The 24644-nt window shown below is 36.8% G+C and overlaps 1 protein-coding gene across 1 annotated transcript in view; it reads right to left on the reverse strand.

Moving 5' to 3' along the window:
- Positions 1-13457: 13457 nt before the first annotated feature.
- nectin3b (nectin cell adhesion molecule 3b) overlaps positions 13458-24644 on the reverse strand; it is a 76329-nt gene continuing 65142 nt past the window's right edge. The window contains exons 7-8 of the mRNA XM_048165609.1: positions 15322-15424; positions 13458-14422 (exon numbers count right to left, since the gene is read on the reverse strand). Coding sequence (XP_048021566.1) covers positions 14255-14422; positions 15322-15424 — 271 coding nt within the window. The 3' untranslated portion in view covers positions 13458-14254. The remainder of the gene's footprint in view (positions 14423-15321; positions 15425-24644) is intronic.

A 24644-nucleotide genomic window follows, 5' to 3' on the forward strand; every position in this document is an offset into this window, starting at 1 on the left:
TCAAGTAATCGCTCAAGCAGTGTTTCAACCACGAAAAGACGTCAATACAACAGCAGTAAACAATGTCATGTAACTCAGAAAAGCCATTCGTTCACCATTAACTTGATAGTCAGCAAGAGTCCACTCCACCAAGTGGACAGGAGTGAGAATTACAGTTTCAAGTTACAATAGACCCTCAGTGTAATCTATCAAAATGACGGAAGGCTTTCAGATTTTTCCGTCAGCGCTAAAAAGAATTCCATCAATGACGGAAAATTTTCGGTTAACGCGACCTCTGCGGGTGACGTAGGCGGAAGTACGGACCAAGTGTTTAGAAAGCTAATGTGCAAAGACCAAGGAAACTGGAAAATGCTGCCTTCGGAGGACACATTTTAAGGTAGGAAGGCATCAAGGCACGTCCGAATTCAATGTTAGCTTCACTTCCTGTTTCCTGAGATACCTTCTTCTGATCGATTTTTGAAGGCAGCATAGATGTATCCTTAGCTGCCTTTGATATCCCACAATCCTGTGCTTTCCATTCTGTGACAGTTGAGCTACAAAAATAAAGATGGCGTCCGAAAGTTGCGTTTGCTGGCCAGTTTGTGAGTAAATGTACATTTTTGACCAACATTCTCCACTTTTGATGTCCTTTCTAGCGAGAAATTACTACAGTAGCCTAGTAATTAAATATTTGTTTAGTTCTCACCAAACCTCGCGCTATATTGCTGTAGAATAGATCATTAAACTGTTACGCTGCCTCAGAAGTCTGTCCGAAATCCATTTCATGAGGTGGTCAAACGCTGCCTTACAAGTCACTGCTTGATGGCAGCAAGTCAGCTACCTAGATTTTCGGACGCAGCCCAAGTCAAACACCCTTTACAAAAAAAGGTAAAACAATGATGTAGGATGATTTTGAATTTGGAGGACAAAATGAGATGAAATGTTTCGCCCTACCGCAGAACTTCCACTTTCCAGTGTGATTAAGTAATGTGTGGCGCATCGCAGAGCAGTGCAAGACGAGCATTTGTGGTTAAAAAGTATATAAATAGAAAATGGAACTGATCATTTCGCTAAGTAAGACCCTTATTCCTCGTCTGGGATCATGTAGAGCGCTTTGAAGCTGCATTGAAACTGCAATTTGGACTTTCAACTCGTTGAACCCTGTTGAAGTCCACTAGCCTATATGGAGAAAAATCCAAAATGTTTTCCTCAAAAACCGTAAGTTTTTTTTGACTGAAGAAAGAAAGACATAAACGTCTTGGATGACATGGGGGTGAGTAAATTATCAGGCTATTTTAATTCTGAAGCGAACTAATCCTTTAAGGAGTCAGGAGATTCTTCACTAGGTCTTCTCAAAAGAATTAAGCAACAGTCAGACTTAAGTCAAGAGAAGTCTAGATGTACACCTATTGTATTCATTTATTTTCACTCAAACTGTCTTTTATAACTAGTAATTATATAAAGCTGTGCAATATTTATAATTGTTGGTTCATTTAGCCTGACAAGGCTTTTCTACTTGATTTTCATAGAAAAAGTTGAACCTAGTTGCTAGTATGTTTTTCTCCACTAGAGGGTACAATGCGACCACACAATCACAGCAGTTCTCTGTCAGAACAGTTACAGAAATTCTGTCATGTAAATTTGTCTTTGGAGCTAACAATTCCCACTTGGATTGTTCTCATAATTTGGGTTTTAATATTTAATACTAAATGTTTCATGTTACAGGGCAATTCAAAACTAATTTATAAGTCACTTTAAAACAAGTTATATGTTTTGCTTCTCTGTCTTTGTAAGTCTTTTGTGCAACACGACCCCCAGTAAACACGTGTTTTCAATGTTATTTGCCTTTTTTTTCCATCTGACAACATACAAAACATCTCATCATATATTTTCGAACTTGCACAGAAATAAGCAGCTGCTGAGGATGCAGCTGATTCGAGAAGACTTCAGAGAGTCCAAAGGAACAATGATTTCAAAACATTCAGTTATATACTGATTGCAGATGACATTCTAATGCTGAACAGAAACAAATATAGGATGTCTTTTGATGTTCAAATACTTCCATACTAGGATGGTGATAAACAAAATCTGTCTTCACAGGCTTTTAAAAAAGTAACTTTACCATCCATAAAATGACAATTTATGGAGGGGACTTTTCAGAAAGCATGAAAAGAACATTTTGCACACTATGAGAAGACACTCAGGAATAAAACTCCACTGACAAGAACAACTGCACTCAAAGGAACATTTTGTATTCATTGCCGTTTTAAATAACCTATTCAGATTGAGTTTAGCTTTAAATTGCCCTTGTGTGTCTTTGTTTGTTATATGGTAGTAGTGGGAAATCTCTTAATGAGGATATGAAGATAATTGACATTTAGAAATTTTACTTTATTAAGCGTTTCTAAATAGCTGTATGTAATTAAATGCCCTGTCTGACTGAATGATGGCTTAATTGTCTGAATCTACTGACTCAATTTTAGAGATAATAATAGAGATCTATTCTATTTTTAGTGTAACATATTTTGTGTAAAAAAAAAAAAAAAAAAATATATATATATATATATATATATATATATATATATATATATATATATATATATAAGTTAATATTTAATATTACCTACATTATTTTAGATGTTTAAATCTCTTTAAAATGTTTTTATGCACAAAAAATTACAATAAATAATTTTTTGGCTGTTATTTTTCAATAATGATGGCACCATGACAGATTTACAAACACCCTTTTACTAGAAAAAAAATGAAATATGATGAAATTACTATAATGTTTCAATAACTTTTCATCTGCAGCTAGATAACCTTAGTGACACATTTAAATAAGCAGATTTCATAACAATAATGGTCATTGTTCAAGGAATAAGAGCACATGAATATGATCAACAAACATACGATGTAGAGAAAACACAAAACTCTCCTAAAACTTTTTCACATCATCAAGCCGTTCTTATTGTTGAGCCATGTGTCTGTCTTTTTCAGTTTTTTTTTACTCTTCTTCTAACTAAACTTTTGGCTTAAATAAGTGATATATAGTAAATGGATCAGTAGGGAAAACACAAAATCTGAAGTTTGTAATTTAACATAACATTTGACAAGCAAATTTCATACACAATCTTGTACATTAAATGCCTCCCAAAACTTAAATTTCCATTCTTCACTAACAAGGGTCTAAACCCTCTGATCATAAAGCAAAGAAATAATAAGAATAATAAGCTGTAATTTTGTCCATGATGACATCCTCACAGATGATTCTGCCAACATGTTTTTGGGATTGTGGTTGTATAGAAGCGGCAGAGGGAAATACTATCTTACGTCAGCACAAATGAGCTCTACTTCTCGCACTTGACCAGAAACATCTGCAATGAAACGAAATAAATAACTACAGAGAAAATAACTCAAAATGCCTTAAAGTGACATCAAATGAAGAATCGATTGGTCATGCAATTCATCAGCAGCCATCAGATACAAACAACACAAGCTTCCAGCTGCATCAGACATGGATACGTGCACCTTGAGCCAATTAAAGAACACTAAGTTGTGTTTTCTCAACTGATAGAACATGATCTCACAGCAGGATTTGCACAACAGCATTATGGGAAAGAAGCAGAAGTAGTGCTCTACAGTTGAGTGCAGGTCATTCTCACTAGTCAACGTACACAAGGCTGTCTGGCAAAGACGTGGTAATTGAGTTTTAGAGAAAGTGCTTTCACAGCAAGAACTGCGTCATGGAGAGATCATTGCAATGTGAGTCACAGAAATCTCTCTTTATAGGTTAGAAAAGTCCGAATTGGACACGTTTTTACCACAGAGGCTGTATTGAAGTGAATGACATAACTTTACTAATTCATTTCGTAAAAAGAACAATAATTCATTGCTGGTTTAATATTATTGATTGTCTAAATGGATCCTCGCTACAAATGTCTGTTCATTGATCATACACTCCAGTGTTTCTTTCTCTCTGTATTGATGTGCACTCTTTGCTGAGAGCTCTTGTACATTTACAGTCCCCACCTCACTAATACACAGATGTGAAACACAAATAGAGGTTTTCATAGTTCGCAAACTACTGACCCTTTTGACTTGTGATTTTATAGCGAGCAATTTCAATTAAGACTTAAACTCTTTCTCTCAGTCCTTTTGCCTTTGTGAAAGCCGCTTGAATGATCTCATTCACTGGGCCGAAATGCCACAATGGCCCCAGATAATCACTAGGACAGACTGAGAGAGAATCTCTTTGTTCCTGAGAGAGGGAAATTATTCAAGGAAAGTTCTGCGAGTGGCTACGGTTGGGTATCTGGACAAGAAGAAGAGGTCGGGAGGAGGGAAGCACTGCAATCCTCGAATGTCTCAGACTATCCCAGCTGTCCCCAAAGATACATCCCTCTCCCTGTCCACCCGAAATGCTACAGGCTGAATGTTGTTGAGATTATGTAGCTATAAACAGGGATATAGTAGGTTCATTAATGTCTCAATCATACTGCAGCTGTTTTTGATATTGCATCTCTGCTCTGTCATTATTCATTCAGAGTGTCAGATTTTGTTGCCATTTTATTGGGACTATGTCATTTTCTTTGGGTTTGATATCATTTTCTTTGCACTGAAGGTCAAATGAAGATAACCAATGATCAGATGCGCAATCAAGATTATTGAGGAAGCTGTTAAAATAGTTAGTGAAAAACAGCTAGAGAGGCCTGTGCAGTGGCAACCTTCAGGGAATGGATGGACAAATGGAGAAAAGTGAGCGAGAGAGAGAGAGGGTGGATGACGTATTGAGACATTGAGCAGAATCAATTGTTCACGTGACCATCCCCCACTGTAGGGCACCTTGATCCCCCTGGTGTTAACTAAACAATTGTATACACATATTCTCCCTTATTACACCAGATGTATCCGCCACAATTTCAGTGCCCAAGTCTGACATCCACTAACAAAGAAAAATGTATGCTATTTTTGGTCTCCTATAAAAAAAAAAAGAAAAGAAAAGAATAAAGAAAGCCTCTCTCTTCCAACGGCCAGAACGGAACCAAGAAAAAACTCATAAATAATGATTAGAAAGGAAGAGAAGTTGGGTGAAACAGTCTCACAGTTTCAATCCAATAAGGGCAGTGCCTGAGAACAACAGCAGGGAAATCACAAGGGTGTCTGGGAAAGGAAGGCATACCGTAGCGCAGTGTTATACTTTAAAGTGCAACATTTTGTATTTATCTAAGTCATTGCATACTACAGTGATTCTCCACTGATTTTGCTTTAGGTTTTTCCTCAGATGTTATATTGCTTTTGCTTTTCTATTCTATTCGTATAATACTTTTTTTAGTTTTATGCTGTCACTCTAGTGACTCTAGCTGTATTTGTACCACATAAATATCCATTTGTTTCAACCTTACACTTTAAAAAGAGAATTGTTGGTTTAACTTAAAAAAATAAGTTACCTGGTTGCCTTAAAATTTTTGAGTTCATTGAATTTAAAAATTTGAGTTAAAGGAAAATGGAAAATGGAACGCGGCGGAAGTTCCATTTTTTTCCGTAAGTAGAATAGGGAAGGCGTATACAGCATAAGCTTTTTGAAGAATACGGAAGGTGATCATTTGTGTTTATAAAGCATGCAGTTGTATTTTTTTTTTTTAAGAAAATGACAGATCGTTTCGCTAGATAAGACCCTTATTCCTCGTCTAGTATCGTTTAAAGCCATTTGAAGCTGCACATAAACAAATTTTGACCTTCAACCATTTGGAGACCATTGAAGTCCACTCTATAAGGAAAAAAATCCTCGAATGTTTTCATCAAAAACCTTCATTTCTTTTCAACTGAAGAAAGACATGAACATCTTGGATGACATGGGGGTGAGTAAATTATCAGGATATTTTCATTCAGAAGTGAACTAATCCTTTAATGCAATGAAGGCGATTGGTTTAATCAACAGAAACTCAAAATGAACCACTGAACCACATTAATTATTTAAGTTGATTTGACAAAAGAAAAATGTTGTGATAACAAATCATGAAAATATTTTTTTACAGTGCACACAGTGTTAAACAATAACTTTGTGAATATTGTTTTTACTATAAATTGCCATATATTACTATATAACCATTGTGTTACAAATCCGTATCTTTAATTACACGTTGTCAACAGGATGTTAGTAATCTTGGTCAGTTAACAGCATGTGAACCCAACAGGAAGTTTGCAAGACTGCCAGAGGTCTGAAAAATGCCAAAGCTCAGTGCCCTTTGATTATATCCACGCTACAGTATCTCTAAAATCAGAACAGTGTTTGAGACTAAGTTTATCCCATCATTCATCATAATGTGCCCGAAATTTCAAGACGTCGAGAAAAACGTTACAATATAAGTTAAATTAATTAGATTTACGTGTTGTATATTTTATTGGTCCAGAGATGAGTGTGTATTTTGTTAACATCTGCTTTTTATCACTTAATTAGAAGTCTTCCGTAACATAGGGACTACTGAACAGACATTTATACATTTAAGCAAATGCAAAGTATTTCAAAATTTGTATATAAAGTTCTAGACACTGCCGTTCTTCACACCCTTAAACACTAGAGCCAAATACAATAGTCATGTAAGTGATCGAGTGCAAAGACTGCAAGTGTGGGTATTAGGACCGGATTCCAACAACTGACTCACTATAGCAAAACTGAGGCTGTTTCGTGTATCGTTTTGATTGTCTCGTGACAAAAGGCTACTGAGAACCACTCTTAGGCCTAGATACTATGCTGTGCTTTATTAATAACTCACTCACTGCCATAAGCAGAATTATTGTGTCTCTCCATTATTGCATATTTATTGCCAAAAGACAACAGGCACTTACTGGTGACAGGCTTTATAAACAGATGGTTTTCATCTAGATGTGAGATAAATGTGGCTGATTTTAAGTTCTGCTTCAGCTCTCTGGCTTCTGTTTATAATCTCTTTAGGAAGTTATGATGAACCACATTGTCCCATTTACTGACATAAATCGATGGAGGAATGAATGAATGGCGCATAACTTTCCATCTATCTTCATTTGATATCTCATTAGACAACAGAAAACATGACTCAGCAAGTATGAGGAATGTTAATTCACTGTCCACCAAAATAGGCCCAATGTAGATGTGATTGATGAAGTCTTTATCATACTGAATCAAGGAAGTATAATGTACCTGGAGAAAGCCATCCATTAGCATTCGCATTAATTTCTTAAAAGTTTCTCGGCCCGACCCAGATGCTGTCATCTTCGCTTCAAGGGCTGTCAGTTCTGGTGTCGTGCAAGATAATGGCAGGTGTGTTCGCTTTCAGTTGGGGGAGGACGAGTTGAAAACAAACACGTTCTGCTTCCCGTAGTAGTGACACTCACGTTTCGTATGTTTTCATGAAGCAACAGTAACCCCATACTTTTCCTTCAATACTTTATGTAAGCTTACTACTTAACTCTCTGATATTGTTTATTTGGGGGTCAAACTTGTGTTGTTCACGGTCAAAACTGACAGAACATCTGAAATGTAACTTTTTTTTTATTTGCAGTAAAATCAATGTAATAGATTTTCATTCAATAATATTTTTATTTTTTTATTTTGTAGCTTATTTTGAGAGAATTTCATGGTACTAATTAATATTTATGCAATAATTATGATAGTCTTTCCCCCCATTGAAATTAACACTTTTTTTTCTATTAAAGCTGTATGTTATGTTAAAATAGAGACAATTTTTAAGGCAGATTAGTGCCATCTGATGGGAGTAAAAAAAAAAGACAACATCTGTAATGCCATGGTTTAATACGGAAGAGGATTAGGGCCAAGCAATAATAAAAAAATAAAACCATCTCGAGATTAAAGTTGTTAAATTTCAAGAAAAAACTCGTTAAAATTTCGAGAAAAAAGTCGAAATAAAATGTTGAGAATAAACTCATTAAATTACGAGAAAAAACTCATTAAATTTTGAGAAAAAAGTCGAGATAAAATGTTGAAAATAAAGTCATTAAATTACGAGAAAAAAGTCGTTAAATTACGAGAACAAATTCGTTAAATTATGAGAAAAATGTCGTTAAATTTCGAGAAAAAAGTCGAGATAAAATGTTGAGAATAAAGTCATTAAATTACGAGAAAAAAGTTGTTCAATTATGAGAACAAATTCATTAAATTATGAGAAAAATGTCGTTAAATTTCGAGAAAAAAGTCAAGTTAAAATGTTGAGAAAAAAGTCGTTAAATTACGAGAACAAATTCGTTAAATTATGAGAACGTTTTTTCTCGTAATTTAATGAATTTATTCTCAACATTTTATTTCAACTTTTTTATCGAAATTTAATGAGTTTTTTTCGCGAAATTTAGCAACTTTAATCTCGAGATGGTTTTATTTTTTTATTATTGCTTGGCCCTAATCCTCTTCCGTAGTTTAACCACTACATTCCTATATAGCTCTATATAAAAAGGCTTATAAATTCTCTCGTTTTTATTTTTTTATTAAGTTGTGGATTTGGATATATATTTAGACATTCTCCAAGACTTGACTTTATTTGACATGTTGATTTGAAGAGTCAGTTTTTGCATTAGGCTAATTTTATTAGTCAAACCTGAACACAGCGAAAGACATTTGTTACACATAACATCAAAATTCAATAAAACAAAACATGTAACGAAAATGAACAGGAATGCTTAATCAGAGCTATATCAACCTGATTTTTCAACCTCTTATTTGAGTCTTCTGGCTCAGTTTTGCCATATTGTTACAGCCACACCAGTTCATCCATGTGTGTGTGTGTGTGTGTGTGTGTGTGTGTGTGTGTGTGTGTGAGTGTGAAAAAACTTGCTTTAATTTATTTGCAAAAACTTGCTTTAATTTATTTAATTAAAGTATTTTTGAATTACCATCAGCAGAGAAACATGTTTTTTTTTTTTTTTTTTGCCAGAATAATGGTGCAGTTAATTCATCTGCAGTAGATATTAACTTCTGAAGCGAACCAGCTAATCCTTCATCCCATGTACTGACTTATGCGTTTTTTCCAAGGAGCACATGAAGAAAGATTTACCACACAATTTTAACGCCAATAAAGACACAATTGATGTTCCTTTATCTTACAATTTGTCAAGAACATTGCATCCCAGTCCTAACATGTGCTACATCAGATATTCCTGTTCCTTACGTCAGCTTTGTCTCTTAAAGACAACAGGGTGACTTTTAGCTCTGAAGGAGAGAAGAGAAGAAAAGGAGGAGGCCCGTAGCACCTTCTGCTCCATCGTCATAAATCTGTAATGTTGGACTATGCTAACCATCCCCCACTGTCCCCCTCTCCTATTCTCCCTTGTCTCCTGTAGGGCTGTAAATCTGCGCCGGACGGTCATTTTGGGGCCGGCTGACTTAATAGTTTAATGGCCGTACAGCATGGCAGGTGTCCAATATGGCTGCCGTTGACTGCATCTCCATTACGTGTCAGCGTTGAAGGTGGGTTCAGAATGCAAGAGAAGGAGAGATGCAGACAGAACAGACAGCATTGCAGATTGTTCCACCTATAATAAAGTTAAAAAGTCTCCTGATAACAATTGCAGGACAGGATTTTTGGATGCACTTTGCTGTGTTAAAAGACACTTTATGGTCCTACTTCATATTCCAGCACTGTGCCAATGATGGTCCACGTTAATCTACAGTGACAAATTACTTTTCACAAGCAACTAAGAATTTTCCAGCATTCCCTGCTGGTTTTTGGAATTCACAGAAATATTCAGGATTAGTAGGCTAATGTAAAGCAGACGGCCTATACACTTAAAGTGGTCTGTATAGTTTAAAGGGTTAATTCACTCAAACATCGAAATTAACTGCAATTATAATGATTGGAGACTAAAGCATTAAAGATTCAAAAAGGACAGAAAAGCATCTTAAAACAGTGGTTCTCAACTAAGGGGCCTCAGCAAGCCTCCAAGTTGGCCACAGGATGACTTAATGTTATTAAAGGGATAGTTCACCCAAAAATTAAAATTATTCCATGATTTACTCACCCTCAAGCCATCCTAGGTGTATATGACCATCTTCTTTCAGATGAACACAATCAGAGATATATTTAAAAATGTCCTTAGTCCTCCAAGGATTATAATGGTTGTGAATGGAAGCCCAAATTTTGAAGACAAAAAAATGCATCCATCCATAAAAGAATGAATCCATATGACTCCAGGGGGTTAATGAAGGCCTTCTGAAGTGAATCGATGCATTTGTTTAAAGGTGCCCTAGAATTAAAAATTGAATTTATATTGGCATAGTTAAATAACAAGAGTTCAGTACATGGAAATGACATACAGTGAGTCTCAAACTCCATTGTTTCCTCCTTCTTATATAAATCTCATTTGTTTAAAAGACCTCCAAAGAACAGGCGAATCTCAACATAACACCGACTGTTACGTAACAGTCGGGGTGTATGCCCCCAATATTTGCATATGCCAGCCCATGTTCCCAATATTATGAAAGGCATTAGACAAGGGCAGCCAGTAACGTCTGGATGTGCACAGCCGAATCATCAGACTAGGTAAGCAAGCAATAACAACAACAGTGAAAAATGGCAGATGGAGCAATAATAACTGACATGATCCATGATATCATGATATTTTTAGTGATATTTGTAAATTGTCTTTCTAAATGTTTCGTTAGCATGTTGCTAATGTAGGCTACTGTTGGTTAAAGTTACCATTGTTTACTGTATTCACAGAGACAAGAGAGCCGTCGCTATTTTCATTTTTAAACACTTGCAGTCTGTATAATGCATAAACACAACTTCATTATGTGTAAATCTCTCCAACAGTGTGTAATGTTAGCTTTAGCCACGAAGCACAGCCTCAAACTCATTCAGAATCAAATGTAAACACCCAAATAAATACTATACTCACATGACCCGAAGCATGCATGCAGCATACATGACGAACATCTTGTAAAGATCCATTTGAGGGTTATATTAGCTGTGTGAACTTTGTAAATGCACTGTATTATAGAGTCGCAAGCTCGATGGGCAGGGAGCACGAGATTTAAAGGGCCAGCAGCCCTGAATCGGTGCATAGTTAATGATGCCCCAAAATAGGCAGTTAAAAAAATTTATTAAAAAAAATCTATGGGGTATTTTGAGCTGAAACTTCACAGACACATTCAGGGGACACCTTAGACTTATATTAGATCTTGTATGATTGTTCGATGGCACCTTTAAGACAAATATCCTTATTTATATAAAGTAAAATAACAAGCTTCCGGTGGGACAACCATATGCATTCGACATACGTCCAAAAAGTGAACTTCTGCGATGTAGTACACAATGACATGACGTTCTACACTACGCCATGACGTACTACGCAAGTTCGCCATGTCATTGTGTACTACGTCGCGGAAGTTAACGCTTTTCGGATGTACGTCAAATGCGTATGGCTGTCCCGCCAGAAGCTCGTATGGATTCGTTTTTTTTTTTTATGGACGGATTCATTTTTTGTCTTCAAAATTTGGGCTGCCATTCACAACCATTATAAACCTTGGAGGACTAAGGATGTTTTTAAATATATCTCTGATTGTGTTCGTCTGAAAGAAGATAGTCATATACACCTAGGATGGCTTGAGGGTGAGTTCACAATTTTTGGGTGAACTTAACCTTTAAGATTAATATATTATCATTAGTATAATTAAAATGAAAATTATTATTAATCAATTCAGATAAAGTGAACTTAATTAAAATGTTAAAACACATCACATTAAGAAAACTTTTTTATTCCCCCCACCCCTCAATAACTATTGTTTATGTTTGTTACCCAGTTTCTGTTTATAAAAAATATATAATAAAAACAAGCAGCTTTTTCATAATTATAGCAGAAATACTGAAAGAAATAATTTACCTTATATGTGGGGCCCTTGAAAATTGCATTGGACAATGGGGCCCTTAGAGTCAAAAAGATTAAAGTAAGCATGAAATGGAAGTTGCGATTGTCTTTTCTTCCCTCTGTGTTGTATATCTGAGTGAAATGGCTTCTCAAACAAGAATAAATGTAGGACGGGACTTGATTTTTTCCATTGATTTGATTGTTGTGGTTTGCTATAGCTGTGATCTCATGTTAGTGACGGGTCATCCCGCCCTTGCTCCAGTAAACACGTCATCAGAGAAGAGATGTCATTGCAAGAAGGAGGGGAAGTTATTTTGATTAAAGATTACGAGGGCACATGAATAATAATAAAAAAGATGTGCACGGATAAATAATTCATAATACTGCAATATTCCATAAAAAACATGGTGACCCACTGCCTTAAAAGTGTAATAGAACTCTATATAGCTCTTTCACTACTGTATATATGTTAGCATTCAGACTGAAAATTTAAACTCAACAATTCATGAACAAATAATTCAGACCAGAGGAGCTCAATGTCTACATATTATAAAGCTCCCAAAGGTTTCGTTCTCCGAAGATACTTTTGCAAAAATATTTATGCAACATTCCACATTGTGTCTAGAGTCTCGCAAAACTGAGACCTTTGCTGGAACGACAGAACGTTTGCTCATCCAGAACAAATACGAAATCTCTCAGGTGAAAATTATAGACCTCAGCACCTCAAATCCCTCAGATGGCTTCTTAATGCGGTGAAATATCAGATCCACCACAGGTCAGACACAAAACAAGAGATCAGGAGGCAAAACATGAAAGAATATACAAGCTCTGTCAAGAAACGGTAGAAGAGTGCATATATCAAAGCATGGCTCGTCTCTGGTTTGTATTAGGTGATGAGAGGGCCGTTATGTTATTGCATGCTTTGTAATAGATTTGGACTGAGAAGCGCACCTTTATTAGTCTAAATGGATTTATCCTGGATGAGTCCACACTTATACTTTATTGTGGGAATGACACATTTTTTATATAGCGATGGTGGATGCATTCCAGAGAGGTAACTCACTGACGCAATAAACAATGCTCTCATTGAGTGTTTGGGGGTCCACTGGCTGACATTTCCCTGAATGGTGAGGCCAGAATAGTATAGATTGCTCCCTGGTGGCCGCCACCTCATTAAAAGCCTGCTGTTTAATGGCCTTGCCTATCCAGTTGCCCAGCAGATAACCAGTTTGTTTACCTACAACACAAGTCATAAGTTGACATGCAGACAGAAGTCTGTGCCGAAAGGCTCTTACTAGCACTCCCGCCGCCCTCATTCACTGTCTCTCGCGCCTTCCCAGAGAGCATTTTGCGGTCTAAAATTTTCCATCATCGACTGGGGAAAGTTTGTATAGCAGTCTTGATGACCATAGAGCAGCATTTTAAGCATTCATCAGGTTTTACAACCTATATTTGACTCTCAAACCCCGGCCTAATAAGATTGTGTGCAGATTTGAGAAGTAGCGTGTCTAGTCTTTATATTAGGCCTACGACGCTGGCTAGTTATTTTAGACGTGTTTTTTGCAAACCAATATGGAAAATAACATCATTTTAAGTGTGTTGCACAATAAAACAAGTCTCATAAGTACAGGTTACATCACTTTATTTGATTATTGGTATGATGTAATGCAAAGATTGCTTTGGTTATGAGATTCAAAGTTCATGTTTAACTAAGCCAACAGGAAAAAGTTAACAAAAATGATCTAATTAAACAAACAAAAAGCCACTTAATTGTGAAGTACACTGATATTATGAGCTTGGATATTTACATGATACATAATACAGTATCTACACACATACTGTACGGAATGACAAAGTACATAAACATGTGATGCAAATTCACATCTACTGTACATCACAGTGTAAACAAGAAAACGTATGGCAAATGAACTCTAGCAGTCACTATCTGTCATAAGTAAACAAATCGCAGTTTGTCAAAATCACACCTAAAATGACAACCAGTCTACATTGAATAAAAATCACATTTTACTGAGGAAAAAGTCCTTGTGTAAAACAATCAAACTAAGGGCAATGATCCCTTCAGAAAAATAGCTTTGTACAGTCTTAGAAATGTCAACCATCACCCTCAGTTTGACCACTAGATTCGTAATATGAGTGAACAATGAGACTCATATAGACAGCCTACGTAGGTAATTTTATATTGCACTATACTGTAAATGTTAAACAAGCCAGACTAATAATATATATATATATATATACTGCCAGGGTTTTCATTGTGCATTATATAGACCTTGTATATACACCAGTAATAGTTAAATGTTCTAATTACTGTATAGCAGTGATTGTGTTTTGCTCCCAGTATTCTCGTAAACAGTTTTCACTTTGGGGCTGGCAGTGCGCTGAAGTTGACACGAGGACGCCATCACACGTAGTGTTCTCTATGGTTGATGTAAACTCGGTCTGCCCCGTTCTGATGACATATCCATTCCTGATAGGACAGTGAATGGTGAGTGGGGCTCTGGAGGTCTCTTCGAGCCATCCTGCCGGGCACCCGTTCGGCCAATTCGTGGCGCCTCTCCATCCGACGATCCTATATAATGATACAACAGATATAATTCATATTCTATCCAAAGTAATATTAGCAGCTGGGTGCTGATGCTGTTAGACAATGAAATGTAATGCTTAATGTGATTAGATGGATAAAATGCAGTGTTTTTTTTTTAGGGCTGTCAATCGAATTTAGGAAAAATTAAATATTTTAAATGAACTGCATGATATGAAATAAAAGCCCCCAACCACCCTTCATTGTCCTATCAATAAAAGCAAAAATGTAAAAACAAGTTTTGGACAAATTTTGAAGGAGGAGCAACAAAAACCCTGAATACTGTACTTTTCATTACTGTAATGGGCGGAGTCTTAATGTAAGATGTTGAATTTGATCAGAATGAAGAGAGGAATCAGGTGTACTATATTTTATTTTTCTAGAACAAAGGGTTCAAAAGTTATAACCTTTGGAAAAGTGAATTTTTGAACTGGTGGTGGCGCTATACAGTTGGTCCTAGAGACTCCAAAGTTGGTCCAATTACTATTCATGACCATCTCTACAATTGTGCCAAATTTCATCATTTTTTCATGTTCCGTTCATAGGGCTGCCATAGACTCCCATTCGGGAAGAAGAAGAAGAATATAATTTGTCTGGAAGGGGAAACCAGTTTGAACCAGCTAAGACCAGCAAACCACCTGAGGCTGGTGTATTTTTCAGCAGTGTTATGTGTTGGATGGCTAAAAACGCCAGGAAAGACAAAAAAAGAGAAAAAAATCTGGAAAAAGTGAGCTGAAAGAGAGCATATAATCACTCCTTAAATAATAAGAAACATGCCAGTAGTCATCTTTCGAATGCAGCTCTATTATAAAGTACCACAGTAGGAGAATAAATCAGAATATAGAGCCGGGACCCCCACAGTGTAAACAGAGCAGTGTGAGGTTTACCTGAGAGAATGAGGCCACCTGAGGGGCCTGAGAGGCCAATGGGATGGCAGGAGGTCTCTCTGTATATGGAGGAGGAGGCTTGTGAGTTGGAGGGAGGTCAATTCTGTACAAGAACAAAAACCAACAACAGTTAGAATAAGTATATCACTGACTACACATGTTGCATGATTCGCAAGCGTATATATAGTATCTGGACACACAAGTCACAACTGAATATGTATGAATGTCATTGTATTACATAAAATATCAAACCAATAAATCACCTATCAAATCAATAGAAATGTATTGTTTAGGCGCTGTTTTCACATTTAAACATTTCACAGAAGTTTGTTTGATGTTAAAAACAATATATGTAATACTTTTTGGAGTCACTGTTTGTCTACTTGTCAGTAGACGGAGGAAATGCTGGTCAAGACAAAATGTGTTTAGTCTGAGGAACAATAACAACCACACCTTCTTTTAGTTCTGGGAACAGAATGAAACTTTTGTTCTGTTTTACTTCCATGGCAAGACTTCTCAAGACAGTTTCTCAAGCTGAACACAAAGTAATCACATTTTTAAGGCTAAAATGAATTTGAGAGTCTATGTCTCAGCTCCACACCCATGCAAGGTGTCACTTTTGACTCAATCACCAGCAACTCAAAATGGCCTCCATGTCTTCAAGTCCCTACAGTCACACTGAGACATACTTTCTCATGCTCTCTGGACCTCTAAACCAAACACCAGCAGGCCACAATAGACCCCATCTAGAGTAACTTTGTGTGGGCACACATGTGGGTGGAGGTGTATATTAGTGACATACATAAATACAACTGGAGCCCATTTTAAAATTCCAAACAAAACTGAGCGAAATGGAAACAAATGACTTTGTCTTCTTGTTTGACTCATGAATCACTGCAATGACCCTCTAAGAACATACAGTAAGGGAACAAACAATCGTGTCATTTACATTTCCTTTAAACAGTTCATCATGGTTTGATGTCCTAAACTTCTACGACACTTATACTCTACAGGATACTATATTTGATATATAGGGCAGGCTCCAATGCATATAACAAAGCTAAAACAAGCTTATTAAAATTATTTCTGATCTGATATTAATCAAAACTAATCTAGCAATTAAGAGGAGTGGTCTCACATCCCTAATAGCTTGGGCTCTGATGGACTAATGTCTATAGAGCTTCTGCTTTGAGCCCTAGGCGTTGGGAGGTCCCGAGGGCCGCCCTGCCCTGACCTTGAATTCCCAGAATGCCTAATATATTGAAAGATACCTTTTCTTGCTCCCTGGATGTAGATACTGCTGTGTAAAGGTCATCTAGTGAATGTCATAAAGATAGTCTAGAGTCATTAGTGGACAAATAAGGAATCTTAAACCTTCACTGCTTGTTTTAAAAGCCCTGCATTGACAACCAATGAGAACAAGCTCTTAAAATACGAGAATAAGAATTAGTTTGCACCTCTTGGTTAAAAACCCTTTAGGGAAAACATGTGAACTGTGACCTCTCCTCATATATATTTTCCCAATGTGCATCCATAAGCTCCTCATTCCTCAAGGGATCAACTTTGCCTTTGTTTTTCCACTTCCTGTGAACATTAATCTCCAACCATTAGTAGTGCATTGTTTTGTGTAATTGACTTTCAATGGACTATCAGTCTTGTCTAATGTGTCCCCTACCCTCCCCACATAAATTCTAAATCAGACGGAGATGGAAAAGCGTGCAACAGTGTTTTATGACTCATTAAGTCTATATGGACTCACATTAGCATTTCCCATGAAAAGTTATGACCGAAATAGAGAATTAAAAGCAGGAGATGTCATCCATAGACTTGAGAGACGATATGGTGAGTGCATTTGTATAGCGTGAGCAGGAAGAGACGCAGACAGGCCTGGATACTCTCACTAGTTCCACCTGGATGTCCAAAGAGACCAAACAAGGGCCAAAATTTTGGACTTGAGGGAGAGAATGAGATTGCATTGTCCTCATGTAGTTTTCTCACTTTCATCTCCTCTCATGTACTGAATGCACAGTTGAAGGTCAGATTCATTTGTTTTCCTCTTCAGACAGCCTGGAACATTTTCCAATTGTCTTGATTTTAAGCCAAAACCTTGACATATAAACTACTTTAATATTTTAAATGCTGCCACATAATCTAGTGAAGGATAACTTCAAGGTCACTTTAGATGAATGGAAGCTATCAAAACAAAATCAAACCACAAAATCATCACGACTCAGAAATAAAAGTGAAAAGCTCACACAAACCTGATAAAAATGGAAAAATCTTTTTTTAAAAAAGCCTTTCAAGGAAGCACATTTTCTCATCCTGGACTACTGGGTACAATCAGATTTAAATGTCAAGAGTTATATGGACATTTTTTGCTTTCATTCCTGCATAAGCACCATGTGTCAGCATCCCAACGCTGCTTATCTCTCGCAGATTCCCTGCCGTCTCCAGAGCAGCGGCAGCATCATCCATCAGACCAAACCCAGCTGTCCCACCACACTGATCTGCATGCAGCCTGCAGCCAAAGTAAAGCTAAGCCAAGACACCCAGAGGCTGAACAGGGATCAGCCGAAACAGATAAGAGTGTCTCTTGCACCTCTTCTGAGAGTGATGCTTCTGACTGCTGAGAAGTTTCAGAGAGGGCTCACTTCAAGATAGATGATGCGGATAAAGATAGCACAGCAAAAAACAAGTAATAAATAAATACTAACATTCAACAATTCAGCAAATTTTAAAACACAGGATGCATTTTTATTTAAATAGCAAATCAACCTTAATTTCTACACGCTATGGATGTAGACGGTATTATATTTTAGTAATATTAGCAATATTTTAGTCAATTTTCCAGGGGAGAGAAAATTAAAATTTTAAGCGTGTACACTACTGTCCAAAACTTTGGGGTGGGTAAGATTTATTAATGTTTTTGAAAGAAGTCTCTTGCTCACTAAGTCTGTATATTTGATCAAAAATAGAGTAAAAAACAGTAATATCATGATATACAGTATCATTACAATTTAAAATGTTTTTTATTCCTGTGATGGCAAAGCTGAATTTTCAGCAGCCTCCAGTCTATAGTGTCACATGACCCTTCAGAAATCATTCTAATAGTATCAACTTAATATTTTGAAGTAAAGCGTGATTTTTTTTTTTTTACAGGATTCTTTCATGAATAGAAAGTTCAAAAGAACAAGAAGAGATGTTTTTGAAAACAATGTAAAAGTCATTTTCGATCAATTTAAAGGGTTTGTTCACCCAAAAATAAAAATTCTGTCATTAATTACTGATCCTCATGTCTTTCCACACTCGTAAGACCTCCGTTCATCTTCGGAACACAAATTAAGATATTGTTGATTAAATCCGATGGCTCAGTGAGGTCTCTATTGACAGCAAGATAATTAACACTTTCATTGCCCAGAAAGCTGCTAAAGACATATTTAAAACAGTTCATGTGACTACAGTGGTTCAACCTTAATGTTATGAAGTGACGAGAATACTTTTTGTGCGCCAAATAACGACTTTATTCAACAATATCTAGTGATGGGCGATTTCAAAACACTGCTTCATGAAGCTTCAAAGCTTTACGAATCTTTTGTTTCGAATTCAGCTGGTTAAACTTAGAAATGAAAGTTCACCTGCTGCCTTAAAAATCTGAGTTAACTCAACTAAACATAAGTTAACTCAACTTGAAGATAAGCTTTGTTTCAACTCACAAATAGTCAAGACAATGCATAACTTTAAGTTTAAATTTTAACTTAAAATAATGCATTGTCTTGACTATTTTTGAGTTGAAACAAAGCTTATCTTCAAGTTGAGTTAACTCACATTTTTAAGGCAGCAGGTGAACTTACATTTCTAAGTTTAACCAGCTAAAATGTTTTACAGTGTGGTTTGGAGCATGTATCAAACTGCCAAAGTCACGTCCCCCAGTATAAAAGTATTCTTGTCGCTTCAAATGTTTTAATGTATGTTTTTAGTAGCTTCCTGGGCATCTGAAAGTGTTAATTATCTTGTTGTCTACAGAGGACTCACTGAGCCATCGGATTTCATCAAAAATATCTTAATTTGTGTTCTGAAGATGAACCAAGGTCTTACGGGTGTGGAACGACATGAGGGTGTCATTAATGACAGAATTTTCATTTTTGGGTGAACTAACCTTTTAATGCATCCTTGCTGAATAAAAGTATTAATTTATTTTTGAATAGTGATGTACATCTGCTAAAAGTTCATTTTGTGCATGTTCAAGACTACACTACCCTAACAGACAACTGAAAGCCATGAACTCCAGAATGTATCCAGTGTGAACGTCCCCTTAGCTGTCATGTTTGGATAACAAGTTCGGGTCATATTACAGCAGAAACTACAATGGAAGGCTTGAGAAAAAGAGAAAATTCTGAAACAAATTTCAAGGTCCACAAATCATATGGAAGCCAGACGTTTGAGCGCTGAGAATTGTCTGCCTGCTGCATTTCCCCTGTTCCCCGATACAATTTTCCCTGTGAACAGCTGTATCACGCGAGACTCTGCTGTGACCTCATCCTCATGAGAACTGCATCCATCACCATGGCTCTAGGAAACATGCTTTTTGCTATGTTTGCTTAACTATTTATATTCATATATTTACACTAGCTCCTTCTTTTAAAGAAAACGAGAAGAATGTCCCATATTCAGTGTTATTTCTACTGACACAAACACTAACAACCTGTGGCAAACTAACAATAGAGGGTCCTTGACAGAATAAAAACATCTACAACAAATCTATGTGGTCTTATGTGGGCACGATGCATTTATAAACCTAGGTTAACATTTTAATTTGCATATTTATATGGTGAATAAAATGAATTGGATGAACACATCTCAGTTTGTTTTATTTAACTGCTGGACCCATCTGTGCCAATCTTGACAAGAAAGATGTTCTAGCTGTTGTAAGCCACTTCAACCTACAACAGTTTCTTTCCTCCGGTTAACACGTTTGCCATCACCGTTTGATCATTTGACCATTTGTTTGACAGTCAACAGTCATTTTTCTAGCCGATACTGAAACTAAACAGCGTGTGAAAGTTTTAGCAAATGTACAAAGCGTTTTCAGTTGTCTCACAAAAGTATTACGTTCCATGGAGAAACTTTGCGCTTGCTCGCAAAATATTTGCGTTCTCTCGCAAAACTAATGTGTTCACCAAATTTAACATTGCGATCCCCCCCATAACATTTCCATCACAAATGTTTTGCAAACTAGCGCAAAGTTTCTGGAGAGGACACATTTTGCAAGAAATACATTTAAGAGATATAATTTTCTCCTCCCACCTTAATTTTCTTACCATCACAATGACCCTAGGGGCTCTATACTAAATAATATTATATATTATTGGTTATCTATCGCTAAACACCATAAAAGTGTTCCTTACCCAGGGTTAAAAAGCCAACACTTTAAAAACAACAATTGTGAAATGCCACTTTACCAGGGATTAATTAGTGGCCTCAAACCAAGATTAAAAAGACGATAACCCAGGGTTAAGTGCAGCATGAAAAGCCTATAAGGGGAGCTGCTTTTTGGAGGCTGTGGGAAAAGGGAGATCTCCGGGCTGGCTGAAATGAGACGTCATCTAGAGACACGCTTAGTGACAGAACAATAAAGCGGCTCTTTTCGCAAGAACCAAAAGAAAACAACTGAAAATCAACATACTTTGTCAAAAAGGAGCTATCTGAAGCTGTTTTGCCCACACAAGTTCTGAAATGATGTATCGTGTGGTAGTCTCTGTATACTGCAAAAGCAAATACACAACTGTAGACTATTGTGGCTATAGTCTCTCTTTGTGATGACATGCAGTTGCCTTTCCAGGAAACAAAAGCAAACCATCTGATGTTGCTCCCACTAGAATAGAACATTTACAGTCTTGACTGGGTTTCTGGGCTCAGTAATAATTGACCAGACAAAATCTATTACGGTTAAGGCGGCTAATCAAAGGTTAAGCCATTAAGAGGTGCTGTAGCGTGAAATGCCTCGTTCTGACAGGCCAACAGGTGAGCCAGACAGAGCCGAAGCGGAGTGTAATGTATTTAATGATAGCCTGACTGGACAACCAAACTCTTCAATAAACTATTCACTTCAATAAACTCATTTTAAACAAATGTGACTGTGAGTAAATTGGTTTGGCATGTTAGACCAAAACTGTAACACATGAGCACATCGATGAGCACAAGAAGATCTGGTAATTCTGTGAGGTCACTGAACGATGGGTGGTAATAGTTAAAGTTTTATTCAGTCAGTCCAAGTTCAAAGGACAGTCAGGAAATTGCAGAGGTAGCATGGTAATGATTAAATAATTCACCAGTTAAGTGCCCATGTACAGCCCCAACTGAAGGTCTACGTGTGGCAAAGCAGGTGACTCAGAGTCAAAATATCTCAAATGTCTGACACTCACAATAAACCCAGAGGTCTGTACCCATGCAAACAATGTTATGTTTTCAGAATATTTTCCTAATGTTCCCTTTAAAGGTGCTACAGAGGATGTTTTGTTTTATATATTTTTGCAATATTACTTGAAACTGTCTTTACTAACTGATAAAAGACTATTTATTAGGTGCACTGAAAGGAATAATATTAATATACATCATCTGTGCATGAGGTAGGGCCTTAAAAACATCAGCCAATCGTTTACGCGATCATTGCGTAAACGATTGGCCCTCTGGCTTGTCAATCACTGCCATGACGTTCCTTGTGAGAGACGAGCGTGGCTGCGCGCTCCAGTAACTTTCCACACCCCACAGGCGCTGCATGCAATGTTTGTGTCAGGAGACAGGAATAACAACTGCAGATTATGAGTTACCTGCGGTGAGTCCGACATAATGAATCCACTAACACGACACAGCGAATGCCGGGGGTAAACACTCATGTTCCAACACTCATGCACGAGTTTTGGGAGGCGTTTCCTCGAAATGAGCTGTGAAGGAGGAGGGTTGTTCTTACGTATGCGCTCATTTCAAAAACTCAGTAACAGTCTTTGGTTTCTCAGTCGACGAAAAGATCCTCTGTAGCACCTTTAAGTTATTAAAATGCAATTTTAAAATGTTCTGGGAAAAAATCCATTAAAAAAAAATAAATATTTTTGCGAGTTTGCATCTCATAATTCTGACTTTTTTCCTCAAAATTGTGAGATTTAGGCCCTGTTTACACTAGTGCATTTACGTTTTAAAATGCATAAGTTTTGCTACGGTTACGCCTGTCATTTTACACTACGGCGGAGTTTTCTAACCTTGAAAATGGAGACTTTCGAAAACGCTGCAAGACCCCGTTTTAGTTTGAAAACGTTGGGGTTGCGTTTCAGTATAAACGGACCAAAACAGAGACTTTTGAAAAAAGAAATCGTGGCTGCCCACGTTCGCTCTACATATCCTTGACGACCGTGTAAACCATAACACTGAACTGCTGTCTTTGTTATCATTTTTAGCAGCCATTGTGCAGTTAAACTCTGCTCTAAACTCTAAATTTTTTTTTTTTTAATACTGCAGCTGCCTACATGCACAAGAGGCAACTGTTTACACTTTACACAGTGTGCATGAACAGTCATGTGATATGTGTTTTGGGCCGTGTAGTGTAGACGGAGATCGTTTCTGAAATGCTGTGGAAACGCCAGTGTAGACGAGGATCGTTTTCATTTTACAATGCCGTTTTAAAACAAAAACGCACTAGTGTAAATGTCAGAACTGTGAGTTTATATCTTGCAATTATGACTTATTTTTATTAGAATTGTGACTATAATTGACTTTATAACCCCTCTATGGGACGAATTATGAAATCACAGTTAGAAAAAAATAATGACTTTATATTTTACATATTTAAGGATAAATCATTTTCCAAAATTAATTTCTTCATCTGACCTTTGACCTTTTATTTTAGGATTTTGTCATTTATAACCGACATTATCCTAATAGGGTAAATCATTTTTGGCAAATTTGGCAATACTGCACACACATTAAAATGCATTTTCACTATCTGAAAAGTAGTGAAAAGGTCTTAGTGTTTCAAAAAACATTAAAAAGCTTTATTAACATTCCATTTCAGCTTGTGCTACTATATTTCATATGGAACTCATATGTGAAAATGTCAAAAACTCGACACAAACTCAGATGCAACTTCACTGCCTGGAAAATAGTGAAACCATAGTTTAGTGTTTCAACCTTAGTGTTTCAAAAAACATTAAAAAAAAAAAAAATCTTTAACATTGTTTCTTTCTTGGAATTCCAAATCAATGATTGTAGCACCAGTGAAAAGCAACAAGACTCTTCTTTTTCAGAGTAGCCCACACCTTCCACATGTGACTCAATCTTGACCTGTTTAGTCATCATTTTTGGAGCATTTCTGATTGTCAGTGTAGGGAGGCCAACAGGCAGTGCCATCTTTCCTGACTTCTGGTTGAAGTATGGATCACATCTTGCATAGGATAATGCATCCAAAAACCTGACTTCCACAATCTATGACATATATTCTTTATCTCTGCCATCACTACCACTGCTTCCAGGGCTGTCCCAAGTATGGGGCAGGGCCTAGTGAGAGGTAGCGGAAGTGGGCCGCATTCCGAAGCGGGATCCCCCCTCAGTCCGTTCACTTCACAAGCATGGGGCCTGGTGCGATCTTACAGGTTGCATCGCTCTAAGGACGGCCCTGACTTCTTCTATTCAACCTTGATCTTCATCTTCTCCCTTTCTTACTACGACCATATTTTCTGATGTACTACCATCACTATCATCAATACTTTCTGGATAAGGTAGCTTTTCCTCTCTGTCTTCTATAAAACTTACTAACATTAACCTAAAACACAGGCAAAAAGCTATTATTCTGCCTGCCAGTAATGAACAATAGTGCAGCTATACAGAAAAAATCTATCCCCTAATAGGGCTTTGTCATTTATGCATAACACACAGATTTTTTGGTATTTGAGTTATTGAATTTACTAAATGTGCATTACAAATGGCCAAAAACTTCTACAATGGAATTTATTTTAAATTTAATTTATATGTATTTCCTAGCCTAAAATGAACTGACAATGGAGCCTTGACAGCATGTGACCGAACATGTGCTCATGTCTCCTTCAGGTCCTTGTTGCCAAAAATGTCAAGCGCATGACACAAAGATTTTAATTTTTTGGCTGAAAGGATGTCATATGATAATACTAAAATTAGGGCTGTCAAAATAACGTGTTAATTTCGATGAATTAATCTGAGAAAAAATAACGCGTTAAAAAAATAACGCAGATTAATCCATTCCGTATTGACCTTTGAACCTGGAGCCGTTCTAGCCACCATTCGACTGTAAAATGAAGGAG

This window comes from Megalobrama amblycephala, linkage group LG18 (assembly GCF_018812025.1).
Source record: "Megalobrama amblycephala isolate DHTTF-2021 linkage group LG18, ASM1881202v1, whole genome shotgun sequence".
Taxonomy (NCBI): Eukaryota; Metazoa; Chordata; class Actinopteri; order Cypriniformes; family Xenocyprididae; genus Megalobrama; species Megalobrama amblycephala.